Here is a 23698-nt window from a genome sequence, read left to right as displayed (position 1 = left end):
ATATTTGTTGCATGCTTTCAGAAGGGATTTACTATGTTCTAGCTTTGAGGGTCATCGGTTGTCTGTTCATGTAGGATCCTTATCTTTCTATCCCCCAGGATCTGTTAGCTTCTATTTACAAAATAAGAGGGGTAGTATAGATAAGTGTTTCTCTAAGTTACATACCAGAAATTGACCTCCTGAAATGTTTTAGGTTTTGCTTCATTTAGAGGTACCCCTACTTAGGATATTGGAGTTTATGGGAACATACAATTCACACATTTTTATAGTGAGACCCATATTATACATAAGTTTTTATTTCCTAAAGGACACAGTTATATTCGTTTAAAATGTTACTTCATCTGAATCATATTACTTGTTCTATAGAATAATCCTACTACTTAAGAGCATAGCCTTGCTCATCCATATATGCATATGTATTTATCTATTGCTGTCAATTGTTTGTATTCTATATTCTCTGCACCCCACCTTAGTATCTCAGAGGTCCAAACTATGCATAAGCTTTACAATAATATTACTTCTTATTCTTATTTACTACATACTGTGGAGTCCAGAAATAGCCCCACTGCACTATATATGTTATTCATATTTTGTCATTACTGGGGGTTTTAACCCACAAACTATTCCTCCCAATATTTTATACTTCTGTCCAGCTCATCTCAGTAGTATTTCATTGCCCCATCCTGAACACCATATACCACATTGTTTTTTCCTCATTTTCACTCTACTCTGTCCACAGCATCCCATATACACCTGTAACCTTCCTTACCTCACAATGGTAGTGTGTTTGCCTCCCCTCCATATCCAATCTCTATGCTTCCCCTTAGACGACATATCCCATATATCTATATAGGCCAATATTCATCCAGTTTTATAACTCTCCGGACATATCTCCCCCCTCTCCCCCCCTCCCACAATTACTTAAAACGGCTTTTGCCCGCTGCCCTTCCCAATTACCATTCAAACCATAGTGCTACCTACTCACACATGAAGGTATGATTGCTATTTCATCTTACCATTTACCCTGTGACTTGTTCCCCTTCATAGATAACTAGCTAATCTAACTCATAGAGCCCTCTGTACGACATACGACCCTCTCATGGTCTACATAAATATATACACCAACACCATACTATAAGCCTTCATTCTCAGTGGCATATGGTTTCTAGAAACAGAGGCATTAAATACATATATACAGTTTGCTTATTTCAGGTTATATTTTACTCATTTTCATTTAGACAACATAGAATATTGAACCGAAATTTTATTTTTAGACCCCCTCCTACGGTCCCATTACCCCTTCTTTAGATCAGTATACAGTTAACATGCCACACACGCAGCTCCCATAACATCACAATATAAGTTACTATACATATAGTATGCCACTGGTCATTCTTGCCTAGTCGTGTTCTTGGCTTATAATTTTAGTAAGGCCCCAGAGGGACTGTGAATATTTCTAGAGTAAACCAGGCTTCAACCACCCTTTTGCCCACCCCAATAAATTAAGCTTAAGAGATCAATAGTACTCCTACTAAACCATAATAACAATCCCATACCTCTTACACATCCAGACACGCCCCCCCCCACCTCTGTTTCCCCTTTTTTTTAACCAGAGCGGCTCTTGTCCGCTGAATCCCTCCTTTCCCCAAAATAAAACCTTCTCACTAACTCCATCTTGCCATAAGTCACCCTGAAATAATACATTACTTTAGAGTCTTCGCAGTAAGATGGGGACCATCCTTACCCTTTATAAGCTAAAGGTTATAAAATGAGGTCTCTTCACCATATATGCCAGTTAATCATCTCAGTTCTATGTAAGTCTCATATCTCTACCTCTATCCCTGTATACTATGTATCTTATAGTTCACATTTTGGACATAATTTTGTACTCTTAGCCAGAATTTATCCATGTTAGATTTATGGCATAGTTAATGTATACAGCTTAAATCTTCATTCACAGACCTGTCTTGTATCTGGACATATGTTTGCTCCATGTTATTGTGCACTACCTCAATAAAAAATGTATTTAAAATATATATATATACACTATTACATTAGTTACCAACACGCCACCTATTGGATACATATTTTTTTATACACATTAATATGGGTTCAATAACCATATTAATTTATTTTATCATAATATTCATGTATTAAAAAGTCCATAGTGTAAACACCTATGTAGTAGACATCATCGTACACACTGGACACATATTATATATACATATTATCATAGGTTATATAAACATACTATTCTATAACATAATAATTTTGTATTGGAAAAGTCCATAGGTTAAACACTTATGTAGTAGACATAATCTATATGACACATATTACATCAATCACTATTAGGTCCCCTTATGCATATTCATATATAGACACAATTATCTTTTATGTGTGCACTTACACACTGTAAGCATATACCTATCAATACAAGCATCTATTAATATTATGCTAGATCTTCATATATGGTTATTTTTACCATATTCTTTTTATTATTTTGTATTATTTGTATAAGATTACCCACTCACTGAATATACGTTCTAGTGAATGTTATTCACAATATGTCCATCCACACACAACATGTGTCAGAGATGGGCGTCTACCACATCACGGTACATTCCCCTATAGTCCTCCTGATACATAACATGTCATAGGGATGGGCATGTACAGTGAGAGCTAGCAACGTCTCAAACATCACTTTTATAGCATTTAGACTCCTCATAGATATGGTCTCATCCCCATGTGTATCGTTACATTTTAGATAGATCCACCATTATCACTGACTTAGTGCGAACATTAGTAAGGCTATAGAATGACCCATTTGTATAGATAGAGTTATTATCCACTATCACTGATCCAATGTGAATAATAGTAAGGTTTTGGATCGCACTATTTGCTGAATTCACAAATTTCCAAATATTATGCTCAAATTGTTTTTCTGCCGCCTACCACATATTATATCTCAGAGATGGGCGTACACTATATTATGGCTCAATCATTTATAGCTACTCTAACATACAAATCGTCATAGGGGTGGGTGTACTCAGTGGGCGTTAATAACCCTCCAATCAAAGCTCTTTTAGAATGTAGACTCCATGTACATATGCCCCCCCCCTTATGCGCATCGTAACATTCTAGATAGAGTATCCATTACCACTGATTTAGTGTTCATAATAGTAAGGTTATAGATTGCCCCTTTTCTGTTTATGTCAGTATTCATTCTCACCATTAGAATACCTTATTTTGGTTTAACATGTCATTAAATGGGCGTGTGAGTTTAGGCTATGATTGCAGCTTGTAAAGGTGACGTTTTCTATCATACCCAATTAAAACACAGATCCCTTTCATATATGGTTCCGCCCCCTGTAGTTCCATAACACCAAGAACACATATACATATTTATATTTATCTACTCACTGGTACTCTTCTAACGAAGTATAAGTATACAATGGAAACCATTTATGAATCATTACACTGCTAACATAGATCAAATCGGTCTTTTATAAATAACTAGTATTATGGTTAGTGATTACACCAACAAAAATTTGGATGCGATACAAGTAACTCCAAACTTTGTATATAAGCTCACTGTGTCATATCTCTCTTAGTTCCAACTAATGGGCTTACTATAGTGCACTGTGTTATATTAGGTTTTAACATGTAGCAATGTGAACCACTTTTACAGATATGGCACTTTTTAATGGGAATACTTTTTTAGTGGTAGAAGGGATGTGAGCCTTTTCTTACTTAATTTGTTTGCTACTTTGTTTAAAAGGTCTATTATAATGAGAATATGTTATATTAATATTGTATATTACTAGATGAATGTTATATTTACATTTTATGCATTATATTATAACTTGTTATACATGGATTGTTTTGTTTAGTTTGGTTACTATGACTCCCACTACTGGTTAACACCCACACCAGGTGTTGCTAATTGCTTTTGATAGTTTGTATGGTATATATGGCAAGTGTTATTTCATTGTTTTTATGAAGCCTGATGAAACAACCACTGTTTGGTTAAGAAATGCGTTGCTTGATTTTATCATTTTTATTAAAGTAAGTTTGTATACTTATCACTTGCCGTCATACTTTTATTTTATTTTATATTTTATTTATCACTGATATCTAAAACTCTATTTATGAGCTGTCCAAGTATCCTGTTCCACCGGAGGCCAGTCTGCTGGGTGACTGATTCCAGCTTGCTACATTCGCACCAAGAGGGGTGCTTTACCACATGTGAGTGCAATCTTTAATTTTAAACTCCTGTTGTAGCCTACAATACTAGGCCATATTGGTGTGTATGTCTCTTTATATTACCTACAGATTGCTGTATTAACACCGGAGGTCAGTCTGCTGGGTGACTGTTGTGATCCCAGTCTGCTTCACTGTCACCACAAGGGGTGTATTACTTAATGTGAGTGTAATATATTCGTATACTCATAGATAATATTTTCCAGCCAAACAATACTAGGCCATGTGGCACTTCTGTTTCCTTATGTTATCTACAGATTGCTGATCCTGGATTGGGACCCTGATCCACCTACAGATAGCTACCTGGACTGGACACGTGAATTACCTTTGGGTTTTCGCATCTACATTACACTAGATTTATTGGGACTTTTGGTACATTTTGTATATCCTATTTTGTAGTGTTGTTACTTCAAACTGTTTGGAAAGCACCCGATAAAATCAAAATACCTAGGAATACTCCTATCTAAAAATCCTGGTGAGTAGTATATTATGATTATTGCTCCAATTTGGCAGAAATGTCTATTATGTCTTAAGAACTGGGCCATATCTTATAGCTAGTAAATCTCTCATCAAAATGATACTTTTTCCTAAAATTCTATTTCTTAAGCAAAATATCCCTGTATTTATTCCTTATAAAGACCTACAAAGTTTTAACTGGACCTGTATGGCCAAAGTAGCCATCGATTGGCTTACAGCATCAGAACATAAAACTAATTATCAAGGTGAGGAGGCTGCAGTTTCCCCCTTGTCTCTTAGGGCCCTACTTCATCAAGTCCATTTGAATCTTCCTGGAAAAATATATATAGAAGAGAAGGAAAAAATATATATATATATTTTCTCCTTGCAATTTCAGTGGAACTGTTACAGTATATCACAACTATAATCATTATTATTCCTGTATTTATGTAAAAATTAGTGTTGACAATCTTTTGCTCATATTTCTAGATAATTTGTGTATTTGTTTCCCTTTTACTAATGCACTAATTTCTATGATATTTTGCTATCATAACGCATTGTGCTGGTTGCCTCCGCCTACAGGTAATAACAATTGTATATGTTTTTAAATACCGTGCCATTATGAAGGTGCCGCACCAATAACTAGAGGCCGTAGTTACGCAATGTGTAGCGTTGACGTCACTTTTTTATACATGGGCTGTTTAGTTGTGTCCCCTTCAAATGATATAACTTTTTACTTGTGCTCCAAGTCTATGAGTAAGCGCCTTGCGGCGTGAAACACGTAAGACGGTGGAGCGCTCTCCTTTTTGGTATGTGTGTCTATTTTTATTTTTGAAAATAAAGCTTTTTTTTATTCTGTTGCTTGGTAGTGACCTTTCTCTTTTCATTGTTAATATCATAGCAAAACATTCAGTGTTTTACAGAAAACTTTTAAATGCCTTCATGAAATCAGATTTTGAGTTAATAGTATTATATTATTATTTTGTGGTATTATTTTTTATAGTAAATAAGTGCTGCAGAACCTTTTGGCACTCTACAAATAACTACTATTAATAATAATAATAATAATATTAATAGATATATAACGTATAAATGTCAACAGGATTAATGTGACCTTGAAGCTCAACCCACTCAACTATAGTAGCAGCACTAAATCAGCTGATTAGGTGCCAGATTTCCTCCTAGCCCTAATGTTTCCAGACTTTATGTGTTAATAGTTGCTAATTTGAAGTCACATCCAAACAGCTGGGCCCTGGGCCCCCCACTAACACTGACTCACTAGGGGCCTGCAGTTGTTCCTCTCATGTGTATGAATTCAAGGACATTTTAATAAACTAATATTTAACATACACAATTTAACAGTATCTTTATATTAAGTATTGGAAACAATATAAATGAAAGCTTTCATAGAGAATCAGAGTGTATCATTTAATTGTACTCATTACTTCCCTCTGCAATTGATATGGTCCTTAATTTAAAGGGGACAGTTCAAACTAAGTCCTTTTGCATTGTATTTTTATTATGCATTTTGTTGATTATACTATTCTACTGTGTTTAATGGTCCTTTAGCCCTGTGTTATACAAACAATAAGCAAAACATATTTACTGGAATTTAAAATGCTTTCTTTTCTTAGTGTTATCTTTTTATTTAATAGCACATAGGGAACTATTTAGGTAACCCAATGTAGAAACCATCTCATTTGATGCACAGATGTGACACTGATATATTTGAATAAATATAATATAGCTCTGGTATTAGCATGAGGTTGCAAGTGCTTTTTGCCCTGAGTACCGCTGTAGTGAGGAATGTTGCTCAGACGTCAACCGGCCTCACCTTTAACATGCTACAACTCTGAGTAATGTTTCCTGCTCATTATGAATTAGTAAAAAGATTACACAACATGGATTATGTGTATCCCCAATATATAGGAGGTGTTTCCTTGCAAATATTTAACCTATTTATTGACATGAAAGTAGGTCAAGTATTAGTGTACCTCTAACCATGCATGTGTAGTCATAATTTCCTGACTGCATTCCTTATGTCAAGCAAGTATAAATCCCTCAGAAACATATTTTCAAAAGCACTTCCAAAGTCAGGTGCATTTGTATGCAAAGCCTATCCTATTAATAACAAATTATTTATGTAAAATATGCTAGAAACTGCATACTTTATCCACAGTTACATAAAATACTGTGTGAAAGACCCCTGCATGCAGCTGAAACTCTCCCTCTTAAAGGGACAGACATTTTTTTATCTCATTTAATGTGTTCACAGTAATCTATTTTACCTGTTGCAGTGGGGGTTTTTTTGTTTTGTTTTTACTAACAGCTTCTTACCTTTATTTTGTTATTTGAAACAGCTGGTTTTGTCTGTTGTACCCCCACCCATACTGAAATTGCATTAACTTAAGTATGGATTATAGTAAAACTAGAAAGTTTAAATTAAATTCCAATCCCAGTGGGGGTGTGACAGAGAGATACTAAAATGTTCATTTTTCATTGCTGTCTTTATTGTTTTAAGAGTAAACGGTGAGATATAATTACCATTTCTCACACAATTTATACTCTGCTGCTGGTATAACAAGTAATTGGAAACAATTTTACAGTGCAACTGTCTTTTTAAACTGATATTGCATTATTTTTTTTTCTTTTTGACAAATCATATTCTTTTTATTTTACTTCCAGAATTGTGATGCTTTGTTATCTCTACCAAAAGAGTTGAGGTAGCGGTCTCTGCTAGTGAGATGCGAATTAGTACAGTAACCTGCATTCCCTGATCATTATAAACTGAAATGGGCTTCACTGGGGGGGGGGGGGGGTCTCAATGCAAACTAAACTATTCATTGAAAAAAATATCATTTTTTTAATTCACAAATGCACACATCTAGCCAGAATTGATCTTTTACATCAATGCAAGAATCCATATTCCCTAGACTCCTAATACACACTTTGCTTATTCTATAATCCCAAATTGCTATTACACTTAACGGTCATCAGTAGATTGTAACCCTTATTTTTCTGAAAGTTTGACTTACAATAGGTATATAGACTTTTTTTTGGAATCTATAAATTTAAAGCACAAATATAGATTTTTAATCTAAAATTTCTGATTTTTAAAGTGTAAACTTTTCATTTATTAATCAATAAACTTGCTTCCAACACTTATCTATAAAAACCCTTTCAAAACTTCTTCAAATCCTTTTAAATTTCTTTTAATGACAATTTCTTTTAAATCATATCTAAACATTATGGATGAAGTGTTTTAAAATAAGTGAGGTGGCCAAGTGGCTAGCGATTAGAACTCCAATAACTGTTCCACATAAATCAAACAGGAGTTTGATCCCCCAGAGGATCTGAGAAGATATAATGTATCTATATAATTTAACCATATTTCTACCTACATAGAATCAGAAAATACAAGCATAATTAAGAGGCAGAGTGGTTAAAGGGACACTGAACCCAATTTTTTTCTTTTGCGATTAAGATAGAGCATGACATTTTAAGCAACTTTCTAATTTACTCCTATTATCAAATGTTCTTCATACTCTTGGTATCTTTATTTGAAAATCAAGAATGTAAGTTTAGATGCCGGACCGTTTTTGGTGAACAACCTGGGTTGTTCTTGCTGATTGGTGGATAAATTTACCCACCAATAAACAGGTGCTGTCCAGTGTACTGAACCAAAAATTGTCTGGCTCCTTGACTTAGATGCCTTCTTTTTAAAATAAAAATAGCAAGAGAACGAAGAAAAATTGATAATAGGAATAAATTAGAAAGTTGCTTAAAATTGCATGCTCTATCTGAATCACGAAAGAAAAAATGTGGGTTCAGTGTCCCTTTAAGGAATCAGATGTTTTGCAAGATGAATGGCCATAAGGACAGGGGCTCGAACCCAGGGTGGAATAATTATACAAAAAACTGTATGAAATATATATTTTTGGACATAATTTCTCACTCATTTCTTACTTATTTATCACAAGGAAATACTGATAACCACTTCACAATTATTAAATACCTTTCCCAGGTAATACAGTCAAGACCACATATCACACAGACAGGAATCTCATTAATTAGCCAGCACTGGGTTAAAGGGACAGTCTAGTCAAAATTAAACTTTCATGATTCAGATAGGGTATGCAAATTTGAACAACTTTCCATTTTACTTTTATCATCAAATTTGCTTTGTTCCCTTGGTGGTATTTTTGAAAAGCTAAACCTATACAGGCTCAAACTGATTTCTAAAACTATTGAAAACCACCTCTTAGCTCAGAGCATTTTGAAAGTTTTTCACAATACAGTACTAGTTCATGTGTCATATAGATAGCCTTGTGCTCACTCCCGTGGAGTTATTTAGGAGTCTGCACTGATTGGCTAACCTGCATGTCTGACAAAAGCACTGAGATTAGGGGGCAGTCTGCAGAGGCTTAGAAACAAGGTAATCACAGAGGTAATACGTGTATTAATATAACAGTGTTGGTTATGCAAAACTAGATAATGGGTAATAAAGGTATTATCTATCTTTTTAAACAATAAACATTCTGGAGTATACTGTCCCTTTAAGTCTACAAAATGTATATAAGAGGTGACCTTAGAGCCAATCAGGTACTCCTGATAAAGGCTCTTTGCAGCTGAAACTGGTAGACGTACCCTGATTGGCTCACACTTTTTTGAATCTCCAACAGCTCACTGAGTTGACTGAACAGATGCCTGTAACAGCTACATCTCAAGGAACCAAGTAAAGAAGAAGAAATATTCACCATTACTCTGGAAACAGGCTTCCAACGAAGCCATTGAGTGACTGCACTCTCTTATTTACAGACTCATCACAAGATACAGGAACGGATGCCTGTGTGATCACGCAGCTATATGGGCTGACAGGCTGACACACAGGAAACTTCAACACTATTCACCCAGTGGTGTTAAGGTACTTTATATCAGGGGTCACCAACTTTTCGGACCTCAGGGACCACTAAACTCACAATTTTGAATCCTGTGGACCACTAACATGATTGTTTTTTTAAAAGGTACAAACCTCTATAATGTGTGTGTGTGTGTGTGTGTGTGTATATAATATATATATATATATATATATATATATATATATATATTGATACAGTATCTCACAAAAGTGAGTACACCCCTCACATTTTTGTAAATATTTTATTATATCTTTCATGTGACAACACTGAAGAAATTACACTTTGCTACAAAAAAAGTAGTGAGTGTACAGCCTGTATAACAGTGTAAATTTGCTGTCCCTTCAAACTAACTCAACACACAGCCATTAATGTCTAAACCATTGGCAACAAAAGTGAGTATACCCCTAAGTGGAAATGTCCAAATTGGGCCCAAAGTGTCAATATTTTGTGTGGCCAGCATTATTTTTTAGCACTGCCTTAACGCTCTTGGGCATGGAGTTCACCAGAGCTTCACAGTTTGCCACTGGAGTCCTCTTCCACTCCTCCATGACAACATCACAGAGCTGGTGGATGTTAGAGACCTTGTGCTCCCCCACCTTCCGTTTGAGGATGCCCCACAGATGCTCAATAGGGTTTAGGTCTGGAGACATGCTTGGCCAGTTCATCACCTTTACCCTCAGCTTCTTTAGCAAGGCAGTGGTCGTCTTGGAGGTGTGTTTGGGGTTGTTATCATGTTGGAATACTGCCCTGTAGCCCAGTCTCTAAAGAAGGGGAACATGCTCTGCTTCAGTATGTCATAGTACATGTTGGCATTTATGGTTCCCTCAATGAACTGTAGTTCCCCAGTGCCGGCAGCACTCATGCAGGCCCAGATCATGAAACACTCCCACCACCATGCTTGACTGTAGGAAAAACACACTTGTCTTTGTACTCCTCACCTGACACCATCTGAACTAAATAAGTTTATCTTGGTCTCATTGGACCACTGGACATGGTTCCAGTAATCCATGTCCTTAGTCTGCTTGTCTTCAGCAAACTGTTTGCGGGCTTTCTTGTACATCATCTTTAGAAGAGGCAATGCAGACCAATTTGATGCAGTGTGCGCCAAATGGTCTGAGCACTGACAGGCTGACCCCCACCCCTTTAACCTCCGCAGCAATGCAAAACCACTGTATGGTCTTGCCCAACATGCTACAGCTCAGTTTGAGGGTCTTGGCAATCTTCCAGTGACCAGTATGAGAGAGTGATAACACCAAATTTAACACACCTCCCCATTCACACCTGAGACCTTGTAACATTAACAAGTCACATGACACCGGGGAGGGAAAATGGCTAATTGGGCCCAATTTGGACATTTCCATTTAGGGGTGTACTCACTTTTGTTGCCAACAGTTTCAACATTAATGGCTGTGTGTTGAGTTATTTTGAGGGGACAGCAAATTTACACTGTTATAAAGACTGTACACTCACTACTTTACATTGTAGCAAAGTGTAATTTCTTCAGTGTTGTCACATGAAAAGATAATAAAATATTTACAAAAATGTGAGGGGGTGTACTCAATTTTGTGAGTTACTGTATGTATATGTATGTATGTATATATATATTTATATATATATTATCCCATGGAAAAGCACTCTCACTTCAAGGTCAAAATGCCAGGGTGCTAGTGAACAATAAATAAAGGTAACAAGAACTTGCACTCACTGGTGTTTCCTTCAAAAACACACTTTTAATGTAACGTTTCGGAGATAGAGTATCCCCCTCCTCAGACTCTATCTCCGAAACGTTACATTAGAAGTGTGTTTTTGAAGGAAACACCAGTGAGTGCAAGTTCTTGTTACCTTTATTTATATATATATATATATATATATATATATATATTTATTTATATGCATATACACACATACTGTACATAACTTGTATAACCATAGCTAAGTTTACATTATGTGTGTATATATATATATATATATATATATATATATATATATATATATATATATATATATATATATATATATATATATATATATATATATACACATTTTTAAGAATTATTTTTTTGGAATTAACTAACAATGACAGAACTGAGAGAATACTTCCGAATGACAGATGAAGGGCGAGTGCCAACTTTTGAACTGGAAGCAGAGATGCAGAAAGTGGGAAAAAAGAATTATGTTTAAAAGGACCACAAGACTTCCAAGTTACCTCCCCAGTAAGGAATTATTCGAAACTATTTATGATAATGGAAAGACATTGGAGTCATAAATTAAAGGGACACTGTACCCAAAAAAAATCTTTTGTGATTCAGATAGAGCATGCAATTTAATCAACTTTCTAATTTACTCCTATTATCAATTTTTATTCGTTCTCTTGCTATCTTTATATGAAAAAGAAGGCATCTAATTATTTTTTCTTGGTTCAGCACTCTGGACAGCAGTTTTTGATTGGTGGATGAATTTATCCACCAACCAGCAAGGACAACCTAGGTTGTTCACCAAAAATGGGCCGGCATTTAAACTTACATTCTTGCATTTCAAATAAAGATACCAAGAGAATAAAGAACATTTGATAATAGGAGTAAATTAGAAAGTTGCTTAAAATTGCATGCTCTATCTGAGTCACGAAAGAAGATTTTTGGGTACAGTGTCCCTTTAAGTTTATTTTAGAAAGCTCTCAATATGGATGTGAGCTAACCATGACTGATGTTACTGGCAATTACTATAATACTGGTGGGATATGGCTGATCTGCTGGATGGCAATTACTGGAATTCAGGTGGAATGGCTTTGTGCGCAGGAAAATTATTAGAATGAAAAATAATTAATATTTAAGAAAATAAAAAAAAGATGGAGGTGAGGAAGACAAACAGTGATGTAAGTCCATCTAAAGGAATTAGGAAAACTACTGCAAAGGGAAGAAAATAAATTAAATATAAGGTTTTTTTGTTTTTATTTTTAAGATTTTCTTTTTTTTTTTTTTTTTAAATATACCTTAATTCCACTATTTCAAACCAAGGCTATACAAACCTCTGCTGGCTTTAGAATGGAAGTATCTTCCTCTGAGCAGCACGCCAGTCGGGAGGAGTTAAAAATACTATCTACTACGCAACGTGCATAGCAATTTTCACTGATATCCAGCCAGGTACTGTTGGGAGTTGCCGCGCGATGGGTGTGACACTATCAGAGGATATTAATTCCTTGATGGTGTCATGGACCACCAACGTCTTCTCGCGGACCACTGTTTGGCGACCGCTGCTTTATATCACCATTTGATCACATTTGGAATAACACTCCCATCACTTAAAGGACACCTTTCTACAGGGAGTGCAGAATTATTAGGCAAGTTGTATTTTTGAGGATTAATTTTATTATTTAACAACAACCATGTTCTCAATGAACCCAAAAAACTCATTAATATCAAAGCTGAATAGTTTTGGAAGTAGTTTTTAGTTTGTTTTTAGTTATAGCTATTTTAGGGGGATATCTGTGTGTGCAGGTGACTATTACTGTGCATAATTATTAGGCAACTTAACAAAAAACAAATACAGTATATACCCATTTCAATTATTTATTTTTACCAGTGAAACCAATATAACATCTCAACATTCACAAATATACAATTCTGACATTCAAAAACAAAACAAATCAGTGACCAATATAGCCACCTTTCTTTGCAAGGACACTCAAAAGCCTGCCATCCATGGATTCTGTCAGTGTTTAGATCTGTTCACCATCAACATTGCGTGCAGCAGCAACCACAGCCTCCCAGACACTGTTCAGAGAGGTGTACTGTTTTCCCTCCTTGTAAATCTCACATTTGATGATGGACCACAGGTTCTCAATGGGGTTCAGATCAGGTGAACAAGGAGGCCATGTCATTAGATTTTCTTCTTTTATACCCTTTCTTGCCAGCCACGCTGTGGAGTACTTGGACGCGTGTGATGGAGCATTGTCCTGCATGAAAATCATGTTTTTCTTGAAGGATGCAGACTTCTTCCTGTACCACTGCTTGAAGAAGGTGTCTTCCAGAAACTGGCAGTAGGACTGGGAGTTGAGCTTGACTCCATCCTCAACCCGAAAAGGCCCCACAAGCTCATCTTTGATGATACCAGCCCAAACCAGTACTCCACCTCCACCTTGCTGGCGTCTGAGTCGGACTGGAGCTCTCTGCCCTTTACCAATCCAGCCACGGGCTCATCCATCTGGCCCATCAAGACTCACTCTCATTTCATCAGTCCATAAAACCTTAGAAAAATCAGTCTTGAGATATTTCTTGGCCCAGTCTTGACGTTTCAGCTTGTGTGTCTTGTTCAGTGGTGGTCGTCTTTCAGCCTTTCTTACCTTGGCCATGTCTCTGAGTATTGCACACCTTGTGCTTTTGGGCACTCCAGTGATGTTGCAGCTCTGAAATATGGCCAAACTGGTGGCAAGTGGCATCTTGGCAGCTGCACGCTTGACTTTTCTCAGTTCATGGGCAGTTATTTTGCGCCTTGGTTTTTCCACACGCTTCTTGCGACCCTGTTGACTATTTTGAATGAAACTCTTGATTGTTCGATGATCATGCTTCAGAAGCTTTGCAATTTTAAGAGTGCTGCATCCCTCTGCAAGATATCTCACTATTTTTTACTTTTCTGAGCCTGTCAAGTCCTTCTTTTGACCCATTTTGCCAAAGGAAAGGAAGTTGCCTAATAATTATGCACAACTGATATAGGGTGTTGATGTCATTAGACCACACCCCTTCTCATTACAGAGATGCACATCACCTAATATGCTTAATTGGTAGTAGGCTTTCGAGCCTATACAGCTTGGAGTAAGACAACATGCATAAAGAGGATGATGTGGTCAAAATACTCATTTGCCTAATAATTCTGCACTCCCTGTATGTATGTGCACAACCATTAGAAAATACATTTATATTTCATCACTGACCCTGTTCCTTATATTTTTGGAAACTATAAATGGACAAATAGCATTTGGACACTTTTTCCCCCTATTTTACTGACTTACATTCCATCTCTCCATAATGGTTTTATAATTCTTTTTCCTATTGTTTTAGATAACATTTTTTTTAGATTGTTATACCACTTGGTCTATCATAGACTATTAAAATATAAAATTGTTGCATGTGTAGAGGATCCGGATCCTTATTGTTTTATTGTGATACAGTATTGTTAAGAATAAAAACTTAATCTCTTACTCAAACTTTGTTTTATATATTTCTTTGCATACTGTAATTGTTGAATTCATTGTATTCACTATACCATATACCTGCATTTGAAGTCCACACTCAATAGCTATTAGGTATCAGCCATCTATTAATTTATAGATCATAGTAGATACCTTATTGCTTCTCTTAGCGCTGCTCCCCTTCTTTACTTTATGACTCATACGACAGTATACCCTAAAAGGAATATATAGGGTTACTCCAACTGGAAGCATAACCCTGATAAAGTCACCTTGGTGGTTATTGGCAAAAATAGAAAACTAAGCTGCAATGTATTTATTTACTAATGCCACCTGAAAAAATGGTGCATATAATGTATTATGGTTAATCCTGCTCTATAATCAGCAGAGACAATTGTACATAAAAGATAATATCTAGTGAAGCATAATGGATCCAAAGTGATATGCATTTCAAATTTTCAGCATTTTATTTTTTGTTTCACAGACATAGAATCTTAAAGGGGTGGGGGACACATACATACATCCATGATGTAAAGATTGTTTTTTTTTTTTCAGGGATTATCAACTGGCTGCTTATTTCTATTTTACATTTGTGCTCATTTATTTTTGCGTTTACTTATAACCGGATTATACAGAAATTCTCAAAAGGGACATGTTTGTTACCCATAAGCTAAATCGCTTTAAATTTATGTAGGATATCCATAAATAGGCGAGTAGAAAATATCACGAGCATCTCTATGTATAAAATAAAAAGTTGGGGGGGTTTTCCCCCTAAATTTCTTCAGCGAAGCCGAGTAAGTGCTCTGCATACGGCAGATGCATGCTCCCTTGCAAGTCCCAGGACACAAAGCTCTGTGCAAATCCAGATTGCGCATTGTACGTTAAGACATATGGCTCCGAAATAGCCACTGGCTGTGCCTATTTTCGATATGCGTTTGCTAATCAATTACACAAAATGCACATGCTTAAAGGGACAGTCTACCATAGAATTGTTATTGTTTTAAAAGATAGATAATCCCTTTATTACCCATTCCCCAGTTCTGCAAAACAGTTATATTAATACACGTTTTACCTCTGTGATTACCTTGTATCTAGGAACCTTCTTCCAGCCCCCTGATCACATGACTGACTGTTTATTATCTGTTGTCTTGCAGTTAGCATTGTTTTGGGCTAAATCTTAAATAACTCCCTGTGCCTGAACACAGTGTTATCTATATGGCCCACGTGTACTTTCTGTCTCTTTGTGTTGAAAAGGAATTTAAAAAGCCTGTGATAAGAGGCAGCCCTTGAAAGTTTAGAAATTAGCATATGAGCCTACCTAGGTTTAGTTTCAACTAAGAATACTAAGAGAAAAAAGCAAATTTGATGATAAAAGTAAATTGGAACGTTGATTAAAATTACATGTCCTATCTAAACAATGAAAGTTTAATTTTGACTAGACTGTCCCTTTAACTACTATCTTTTGGGATTGCTGTAAAAGTACTGAAGAGAGATTCATGATTCAGATAGAAAGTTGCTTAATATTGCATGCTCTAATTTACTCCTATTCACTTGCTATTTTTATTTGAAAAGTAGAAATCTAAGCTAGGTATCACTGCTGATTGGTGGCTAAATATAGCCACCAATCAGCAAGTGCTACCTAGGGGGGGTGAACAAAAATGGGCCTGCTCCTATGCTTAGATTCCTGATTTTTCAAATAAAGATAGCAAGAGAAGAAAAATTAGGAGTAAATTAGAAAGCTGCATGCTCTGAATCATGAAAGAAAAAAAAAAGAAAAAAAAGTTTAGCGTCCCTTTAAAAAGGGACATATTACCCAAAAACTCAAATCACATTTATCTAGATTGCGACCTCCAATCCTAGTCACTCTGGGCCACTGGTTTCCAAACCTATCCTCAGGCCTCCCCCAAACAGGCCAAGTTTTCAGGATTACCTTGGATGAGTGCGGGTAAAATAACCATGTTTACTAATCAGCTGATTATTTCACCTGTGCTCCATTTCAGATGTTCTCAAAATGTGGCCTGAGGGCAGGTTTGAAAACCAGCGCTATAGGGCACAATCAAATTGGGTCAATTTGTCACAAAAAAAAAAAACCAAACACACATAAATTCCAGATAATTTGGACCGTTAACAAATATTTAAACTCATTAAATACATTGACCGATCAGAGGTTAACTTAAAGGGACAGTATACATTTTCATAAACATGCATGTAAGAGACACTACTATAAAGAATAAGATGCAGATACTGATATAAAAATCCAGTATAAAGCTGTTTAAAAACTCACTTAGAAACTCTCAGTTTAGCTCTGTTGGAAAGCCCACTGCAAGTGGGAATTAAGACCCTCCCCCTTCTTTTGCATATGAAAAGCTGACAGTATTCTCATAAAAAATAAAAACTTTGGGGCTTGGTTAGGAGTCTGAAAATCAGAGCAATGTTATTTAAAAAATAAGTAAAAACTATACATTTTATTAAAAACTTTATGGGCTATATAAATAGATCTAAAAAAATATGTAGGCAAAGAAAAATTGATTGTATAATGTCCCTTTAATCACCCATATGGAAGTCCCTTGTGTAGAAGGAATGTGTTCCAGCTAGAGCAATCACTGGACAACACAGAGACCTACCTTAGGGCACAATGTAACACCATGATTGCTTAGCTCACCTGGGGGTCTTACCGTTTATCTTCTAGTCAGAAGACCCTAGGCAACATTACCAGGAACCAAAGAGGTATAACTTGCAGATAACCTCAGGATGTAAAGTATGTATATGTTATACATGAACAAAATGTGCAAGGTATTAATGTGTTAATAGTCCTTCAAAAGTCCAATCATTCCTAGAAGGGAGCGGGCCAGCCAGTCCTCCTGTATGCATATTTTAAAAAGCAAAGCCCTTTCTACAATCCGTACATAACGCAATATGGGGGGGAGGCATATCCACTTATCTTGATAGATCTTATAAAACTTTATCCCATGAGAATTTTAAAGTTTTGTTTCACAGAAGTAAATTGTATTAGGCTGTAATTTGCATGTGTGCTTCCTTATTGTTAACAACTTTAAACCTTAATTTTGGGTTGAATTATATTCCAGCTCATCTTTACTAATTGTAATCTATTAAAATAGATGTGATGCATGAAAAGGAGATTTAAAGGTTTATTGTAATATTTAATAAAATGTACCCAATGTAATAAACTAACCTGTGTGGGGGGGGGGGGGGAGAGAGAATAACCAAAAATGCAATAGTTAACTCAATATTAATATTAGCCTGCAAATTATTTTAATTCATGCAATTTGTTTATGAAGTGTTTTTTTTTTTAAAAATATGCATGTCTCTAAAACTAAAAGTGATTTACATTTTATTATCAATGAAATACACATTTTATGATTTCTTCTTCTAGTCATATAGATATACCACGAAAACAGGATTTAGACTAATTTTCATTTTATTTATTATAAATAACTTAAGTGATAATCCTACAAACATATACAAGGCTTGTACAAAAACACATTAGCATTCATCCATTCCAAAAGGAAGGAGCAGTGAGGTTCTGAAAATACCCCCAAAAAAGTAATTTAAAAAAAAAAAAAATATATATATATAATAAAGTTAGCAAATAGTCATTGAGTCTATAAAATGTTACAATAGCCTCATTCGCATTACAAGTCTTAGATCCTCAGTGAAAAAAAGGTTATTAAATGTTTTTAGGTTTCCGTGCAAAAGCCTGATGATAGGCAGAGTATTTGTGCCATTTATCCCCAAGTCTAAATCGTAACCAAGTGTAGAAGAAAAAAAAAAGAAGTGTTCAGTCTCCATCTAAATATATTTCCTGTGCTTGTTTGCATACTGGATCCTAGATGTACCGCTCAATAAAGACAATCACTGCAACCAGATGGACTGAGAGTGATAGTGCTGGGATAGAATGCAAGAACACTGTTCTATATAAGGGTCCTCAGACCATCATTGTTAAGATGCAGGAGACTGAGCCCTGCAATTCATTTTGCTAGCATAGTATTGTGGGCACTGCCAGCTTGAAGCAGCAGAAGTCCTCCTTGGTGTTTGTTAGGAATCAACACTTTATGAAATCAGCTCATCGCTTCTTCTTGCTGTGTCTCAACATTTTCTTCCTCTTTAGAATCATGTCATAGAGTTTTTCAAGTCCTTGGTGCAAACCCCTGCCATCCACAGCACTGCAACCCTGAATGTGACTCAAGGTAGAAGTACCAAGTTCATGAATGGCTAACAATTTCTCTACCTCTGTGACAGATAGGGCATCTGTAACATCTTGTTTGTTAGCCAAGACCAAGACAGGCACACCTTGGTTTTCAGAAGTCCTGGTGATCTTATGTAGTTCTACTTTGGCTTCTTCCATACGTTCCAGTTCAGAAGAATCTACAACAAAAACCATGCCATCAGTCCGCCTAGTATAGGATTTCCACAAGGGTCTCAGTTTTTCCTGACCACCAACATCCCACACTTGGAAAGTAATCGCTTTTGAATTTCCCACAGGGGCTTTGATTTTTTCCATATTAAACCCCTTGGTGGGCACACATTTGACAAACTCCTTAAACTTCAGTCTGTACAACAATGAGGTTTTCCCTGCAGAATCCAATCCTATGACAACTACGTGCAAGGTCTGGAAGGAGGGAAGAAAAGATGTATTGGGAGCAATTTCAGTAAGATGGTTCCCCATAGCTTCTCAATTGAAGAGCCTCTTAATAAATGTTGAGGATCAAAAACTTTAAATAACTGAACTGAGGTTCAGACTTCTGCAAAAGAATCACATAGCAAGGGCTACGGCTCTATTATCCACCAGAAAGTCTTATCTGAAAAAAAATAAAAAAATAGGTTATTAGGCAAAATCTGGAATTGATGAACCAATAGTTTCATATATCATCATAAGGGCGTATATTCAAACTTTAGAAAGATGAAAAAAAAAAAAAAAAAAAAAACACACTATGATCATTAGAGAATAAGAAAGAAAAAAAATTACTTGGAAGCAGATATTTCACATGAAAACCAAAAGTTAGGAATTTGCAAGTGCAAATAAAACTAAGATGCATCTACCACAGTTATTGAATGCATAGGGGTCGCCTTAACCATCAATGCAGTTATAAGCAAACATGAATCTGTGCAGCTGAAAACAATAAACAAGAGACATAAATACTCTGGTGTTTGCTGTATCCAAGAGCAGCTATGTACCTATTGCTAGTCCTTTGAGACATTTACATAAGTGATTATACTGTCCAGAGTACAAACTATTTGCAATGATACCCCCCACAGGGGTTCCCCCATCTGGTGAATCAGATAAAACTAAATGGAGACAAATCCACAATGAACTAATTAATGCAAATACCCCTCTTTAAACACTAAGGATTGTAGACAATTAACTGGATATCAGTCAATGTTTTAAGAATACATTTTATGGGATAAAAATCAAGATGTAATTTAAAAGGGGGAAGAAAAAAAAAAAACAACATTCTGCAATGTATCTTTTTTTTTTTTTTTTTTCAAATAGGGGAGTTGATAAAATTACATAGTATCCCCTGTATATTAAAACTGCAGGCTCTTCATCTGCTTACAAAATTACTGTGTTACCCTTTAAATTAGCAGCTAAGATTGGAAGAGAGAAAAATGAATTGTTGACTTGGTTCAGAAGTGCTGGCAATTTGGTGCATTTTCCTGATTAAATTAGCAGCACTAGTATTAAGTGCAGTTTTATTGCTGTGGAAATCAGATCACGGGCAATGTATATTTTTATCCGATTGGCCAGTCCTATGTAAACCCAATTGATCTACTTTTTATCACAAACAAAATATATACAGTGCATGCTCAAATATATATATATATATATAATATTTTGTTAATAAAAATATATATATGTATATTTTTTTCTGATTTTGTCTATAAGTCACGGAGCACTTATTACTAAAACGTGTCATTTTATACACAAGACTCCTGGTATAAGGTCTATATTAAAGGAGTTTTGCAAACAGTTCAAGGGTTTCCCTGCAGATCAGGATCCCCGGGGTTTTTCCTGCATCAAATAATCGCGTTATACTTTTTACACCCAGATTTAAATCCACGTTATAATAAAGCCTTAAAAAACAATTATAAATAGAATTAGGACTATATAAATTGTTAGAATATTTCCTTTAAAAATGTGTATAATTTGTTCTCAAAATATTCCAAATATTGCACCGTGAAGCTGCATAAAAAAAAAATAATCCTGAAAGTTATATATATATATATATATATATATATATATATAAACACATACAGAACAAACATCAGCAGTACCAGCACTGCAGATGTATCACATAAAACAGCTAAAAACGCATTTAGCACGACCCTTTGCATTCAGCCTTCCATACAAAACGCTAATAGTAATAGTGCTGATCACAACAGTCAGCCTATAGTGATCCTCACAGCAACACTTACCATGTGCACAGAGCGTGTGTCTCATCTGTAAACTCTCTACTTCTGCACTGACTGGCGGAGACTGCAACCGTCCTAGACTTAGCCCCACACCTGTGACGTCACGTGTGTAGCCACACCTCTTGCTGAGTTGGCACGCCCTGTTGTCTTAACCCTTTGTGTTTCAGAACTGCAACTGACTGACGCTGCGGCTATCTTATGTGTACATACAAATCTGCACGCACCCTGACCGAGATACCATTTGTCTCACACGTTATTGTACACATTATATTTACACACGTAGCGATATACTATTATCTCTTACCATAAAGTAGTAATATATTAATAGTACAGGGCCAGCACCTTTTCCCTTTAGTTGCTTATATAATATACTGCATCAGATAAACATGCCTACGTGTGGGTGAGGCTGATGTTGTTACAAATATTCATTATAATGATAATCTCTGGTTTTTGTCAACAATCAGACGATTAGACTTTTTAATTCACTGGGCATCGGTTTCATGATCTGGTGTTCTTCAGAACCGAGAAAGGTATCAGGGGTCTATTTACACCGTTTTCTTGCGAGGAGCCTCTTTCCCTACAGGGCCTAGAATATGGCATAAGATTGCTAGAGTCACATACTGTGTGCTGGCTTTGCATATAGTCTGCTGATGGTGCAAATGTGTATCTGCATACTGCAGTATTGTTGTATAAATCTATATCTGTATTATTGTAGCCATATACGGAATCTCCCTCACTTGCAGGCATCTCCACCAGTAAACAATTTCTGCTCCATGGAGCATATGTTGTTCTTATGGGATCAAAGAACAACATTCTCCCCGCTTCAAATCATTATTCAGTTTAGAGAAGTGGATGTGCTGGATACAATGCACTGGAAAGCCATAAAGTTAGACAAGCATGATGCAGACTAATAATAATAATAATAAATGCAGAACCTTATATAATTATTATTATTATACAATCTTACAGGGGCTGCTCGTCTGAGCTTGGCACATGGGGCTAGATTTATCAAAGGCTAGGCGAACTCTGTATGTTCTTCGCCTGTAACTGCGCCCCAGGAAAAAGCAACATTTACTCCCTATTTATCACAGTACATCCCTATAAATATTTGCGCCGCCATCTTTTGATTATTAAAAAAACGTTTTTTAGGTAACTATTTCGCTAATATTTATATTATATAATGTTTCTGTGCTGTTTGTGTCATATGTTGACACAAAAATAAATATATCAATATATCGATATATATATATATATAAAACTTTTAGTACCATATGCGCCTGTGGAAGCGCAATTTACTGGGAATAACAGTATCTTCTTTGCGCTAAACTTTTGAAAAATTAGTAAAAGAGTAAAGTACTGCATCACAAGATGTAAAAGCATGTATTATAATGGTGTTCAACTCAGTTTGTATGGCGAAATATACAACACGCAAATACAGCCAAAATTATCAGCGCAAAACAATGATGAATAAGCAACTGGGCGTATTTGTAGGTCGGGCTGTTAAATTACACCTATTACTAGTGTATATTGGTGCACTCGGGAGCGCGCCTGTGCGCCTAGGCGAATGCAAGTGGAGTGCGAAGAAGTTTCTTTCAGATTTGCGCAATTATAGGCTTTGATAAATATGAGGATCCGTTCCTATGCGTTATTTTGGACGATATTATAGGAGAATGGCTTTGATAAATCTAGCCCATGGTATACATTTGTTTTGGTGTGCTATAGTGACGGAGGAGTGTGAACAATGTGTTTGCATTGGTGGGGTCAATACATCACTGAAATTCAAATGGCCTGATGCAGAGCACATCCATTTAATATTTCAGTAACAATGTCACATTTCTGAAATGTTGGATGTAGGTAGTTTTGAAAAGAAATATCTAAGAAATCAAAAAGAGAAATAACTGTTGCAAACTGAAATCACAATAATCACATGTTTTCATGCTAAATAGTGTTCCATCTCCTTTCTGCAAAGCAGCGATAAACAGGCCACAGTTCTAAAGTGTTACAAAGTAGTCCGTAAACGCCCTCTAGTGGAATATGTATATTGCAACAATGTTATCCAAAACTGAAATGCACCCGTGTGCATTCCAATTTTGTCTGGAACGTCCCTTTCAATACTTAATACAACTGCATTCATTATGTGGATTTATACTCCAAAGCAATATGGTTAGATCTTGTAGAGCACAAGGCTAGCATAGCCAGAGTCATGACATTATTTTGCACTTTTATGATACTAATCATTTAACACGTTAAATATTACCAATCATCAGCATCCTCTGAACTCAAATTGATCTTTAACTCATCAAATAAGTCACTAATCATTAGATCACCCGCATTAGTTTTTTTTTACTACAGTTTAATTAAATTACATTGCTCTAACATGATACTGGTTCTCTTCTTTTATATATTAATGAGACACTACATATTACACTAACAATATTATTGATGTTTA

The 23698-nt window shown here is 35.8% G+C and overlaps 1 protein-coding gene across 1 annotated transcript; it reads right to left on the bottom strand.

The window, feature by feature from the left end:
* Positions 1 to 18238: 18238 nt before the first annotated feature.
* On the bottom strand, positions 18239 to 21295 carry ARL4D (ADP ribosylation factor like GTPase 4D). Its single transcript, XM_053699593.1, has 2 exons — positions 21253 to 21295; positions 18239 to 19637 (listed from the first exon to the last, which is right to left on the bottom strand). The coding sequence occupies exon 2, from the start codon at positions 19502 to 19504 to the stop codon at positions 18902 to 18904; it is 603 nt and encodes a 200-aa protein (XP_053555568.1). The 5' UTR covers positions 19505 to 19637; positions 21253 to 21295; the 3' UTR covers positions 18239 to 18901.
* Between the last annotated feature and the right edge of the window lie 2403 nt (positions 21296 to 23698).

The sequence above is a fragment of the Bombina bombina genome, chromosome 1 (genome assembly GCF_027579735.1).
Source record: "Bombina bombina isolate aBomBom1 chromosome 1, aBomBom1.pri, whole genome shotgun sequence".
NCBI classification, from domain to species: domain Eukaryota; kingdom Metazoa; phylum Chordata; class Amphibia; order Anura; family Bombinatoridae; genus Bombina; species Bombina bombina.
This window is presented reverse-complemented; position numbering and strand designations above follow the sequence as displayed.

What these genes read in the sequence shown, in the direction of transcription:
- ARL4D (XM_053699593.1), bottom strand. Translation starts at nt 19,504, where the DNA reads ATGGGGAACCATCTTACTGAAATTGCTCCCAATACATCTTTTCTTCCC.